The sequence below is a fragment of the Rhagoletis zephyria genome, unplaced genomic scaffold (genome assembly GCF_001687245.7).
Source record: "Rhagoletis zephyria isolate East Lansing unplaced genomic scaffold, Rhagoletis_zephyria_1.1 Rzeph_scaffold_44455, whole genome shotgun sequence".
NCBI classification, from domain to species: Eukaryota; Metazoa; Arthropoda; class Insecta; order Diptera; family Tephritidae; genus Rhagoletis; species Rhagoletis zephyria.
The window spans coordinates 1-2454 of record NW_016201510.1 but is presented as its reverse complement, the minus strand read 5'-3'; the positions used below and the strand labels follow the sequence as shown (position 1 = coordinate 2454).

Genomic DNA, 2454 nt, shown 5'->3' with positions numbered 1-2454 from the left:
TGCCTATTTCTCAGGTTTTAGCGCCTATAAATCCTATCCCTGGTTATAAGTCATCGTCGAGATGGATCGTTCAGCCGAAATTTCAAACAAAATAAATGTAATCAATATAACAAAAAAAAAATAATAAATGTTTTCACCAATTAAAAAGCCACAACAATACATTTTGAGGTCAAGAGATATACCAAAATCCGGATCTGGCAAGAGGAGCGCCAAGATTTGGTTCTGACAGAGTCAGGGTTCAGAAGCGATGGGACGGGATAATGGAAGAAGGAAAGCTTATACTTGGTAGAAAAATCCTGAACATCTAGTAACATAACCAAAAATACGTCATTGTAAAGTTAATACAGCTCATGATTCCATTATTTTCGATACTTACAAATATCTGAAGGCCTAAAAATCTTTTGTAGAATCTATATCTCGAACACTCCAAAGTCGTCTTCATCTGATTAGGAGGACATGGCGATAGATTTATAAATATATATATTGTCATTCCAACGAAGCACTAGCAGGTCGACTCCGGAGGTTTATGCACAAAACGAAGCCTAAAAATATGTACCACATAACTAGAAACAAAATGTATACAAATTTATACGTTTTGATTATAGTTAGGAGTTAAATATTTTTAGGCATCGTTTTTCGCATAAACATCCTCAGTCTACCAGAGAGAGAGATTCTTCATTGCATTTCAATTCTGATTCCCGGGTAGACGAAATCTACTAGGACTTCTAAATTATAGCTATCAACACTAACCTACATAGTTGCCTAAATAAACGGCGCGATGGTTAAAGGCTATGATGTCGGTTTCATCGGCATACCCAGTGCAGCTATGAAGCTTTTTTAATCATATCCGACATCCACACAAATAAGGTAAGAAGTCTTTTGTTATAAACCTCATTTGCTACCGAAGGTGGCTTGAAGATAGGCAAATAGATGATGTGTGTGGCTCCTGTCGCAGGTCCTAATTAAATACCTGTATTTAAATAGCCCAGCTGATAGACTATTGGCTTCGGCAGCTTTGTTATTTTTCATTTCATTTGTTTAAACTTCGTGATTATCTGTTAACGCAACATCAACTCCATAAGCATTGATTGGTGAATACGGATCATGGTCATCTCTATAGTTGCCGTCACTGATACCATTCGGCAGGTTGGGCAAATGTTCCCTCAAGTTCTGGGCACCAGTCACCAGTTCGTCGTTCTTGTTCTTAGAAGAATATGGCCAGTACCTTCCGTACGTCGTCATTCTGGAGGCATGAAAATTCCTAAATATTTCTGTCGGCCATTATCTCCAGCTCTCACGCATTTTGGCTTTTCGTTTCACTCGTCTCTCCTCTAGAGATGCTACAATGATTTTTTATTTATTATTTATTTTATTTTATCGTTTCGACGTGAAGGCTGAATTTTCCGATTGTTTGACCACAGTTATCTCCCTTGTCCAACATGAAATCATGATCGCCTTGCACAATTTAAAAAAAAAATCATAGAAGCGGTTCATTAAATTATAAGTTTGTATTCTTCATCCGAGGCTTGCTGTACTTTTCCACTGAACATCACGGATTATTGTTTTTTAACGTGGATCGCAATTTGGGAAATTAAAAAGGCTAGTTGTTTTAACAAATTTTTAACAAAATTATTTAGATATTACGGCATATACATATGTAAATATGTAGATTCCTTAAAATTTAATATTATCTATGTTTTTTGTTAATAATCTAGGCTAAGTGCAATGCGAGAGCCATCGAGCTGAAGCTTGGAGTGACCGTACCCACATATAATTGTATTTATTAACTTCCGCTTTTTTTGTATCTACCTATATTGCACATAAATAGGATCACCAATATTTAGCATGCCACATTTATAAACATCAAAATAAACACCCATGGATGGTTCTTTTGGATTTTGGAGGAGGCGATATCTGAAAAATAATTTCTTTAATAAGTTTTATTTTCGAAGGCACTTGCTTCTTTTTTTCTTAGAACTTACTTCTTCAAAGTTTTAAGCGGTTCAAAATTGGTATCCCGCGTATAATCCTCCACATTTATATTGACCACAATACATCGTAAACAATCGGAATTATACCTTATGATCGTCGAGCGTTCTGCGTCATTACCGAATTTCAGCCACAACCAACGATCCTCATCATAAGGTGGTACATTTGGATTGCTATCGACTACCAGATTTCCGCGAAACTGTTGACAGTCGACATGTTTATTTTGGCCACTGAGCCGCTCATTAAGGTCATGTAACGAACTTTCATGTATTACCATAACTGGAAAAATGTCCTAAAATAGTTATATGTACATATGTATATAAATTATTTTGTGAATGCTTCGTCACTTTCAGTCTGAATTATTTATTTATTTATTGCCATTTTGTTATACTCTCACCCCCGCTTCTCCCTTTGATGGTAACAATTTTACATACAAACGCAATCCGTTCTCACGCTGCACTACGA

General features: G+C 36.1%; 1 protein-coding gene across 1 annotated transcript; it reads right to left on the bottom strand.

The window, feature by feature from the left end:
- Positions 1-1487: 1487 nt before the first annotated feature.
- LOC108355319 (mitochondrial amidoxime reducing component 2-like) lies at positions 1488-2449 on the bottom strand (the record flags this gene model as incomplete). The annotated part of the gene is made up of 3 exons (XM_017606484.1): positions 1488-1914; positions 1983-2281; positions 2387-2449. Coding segments are annotated over 3 exons (471 nt in total), but the record flags the coding sequence as incomplete, so codon positions are not given.
- Positions 2450-2454: the final 5 nt, after the last annotated feature.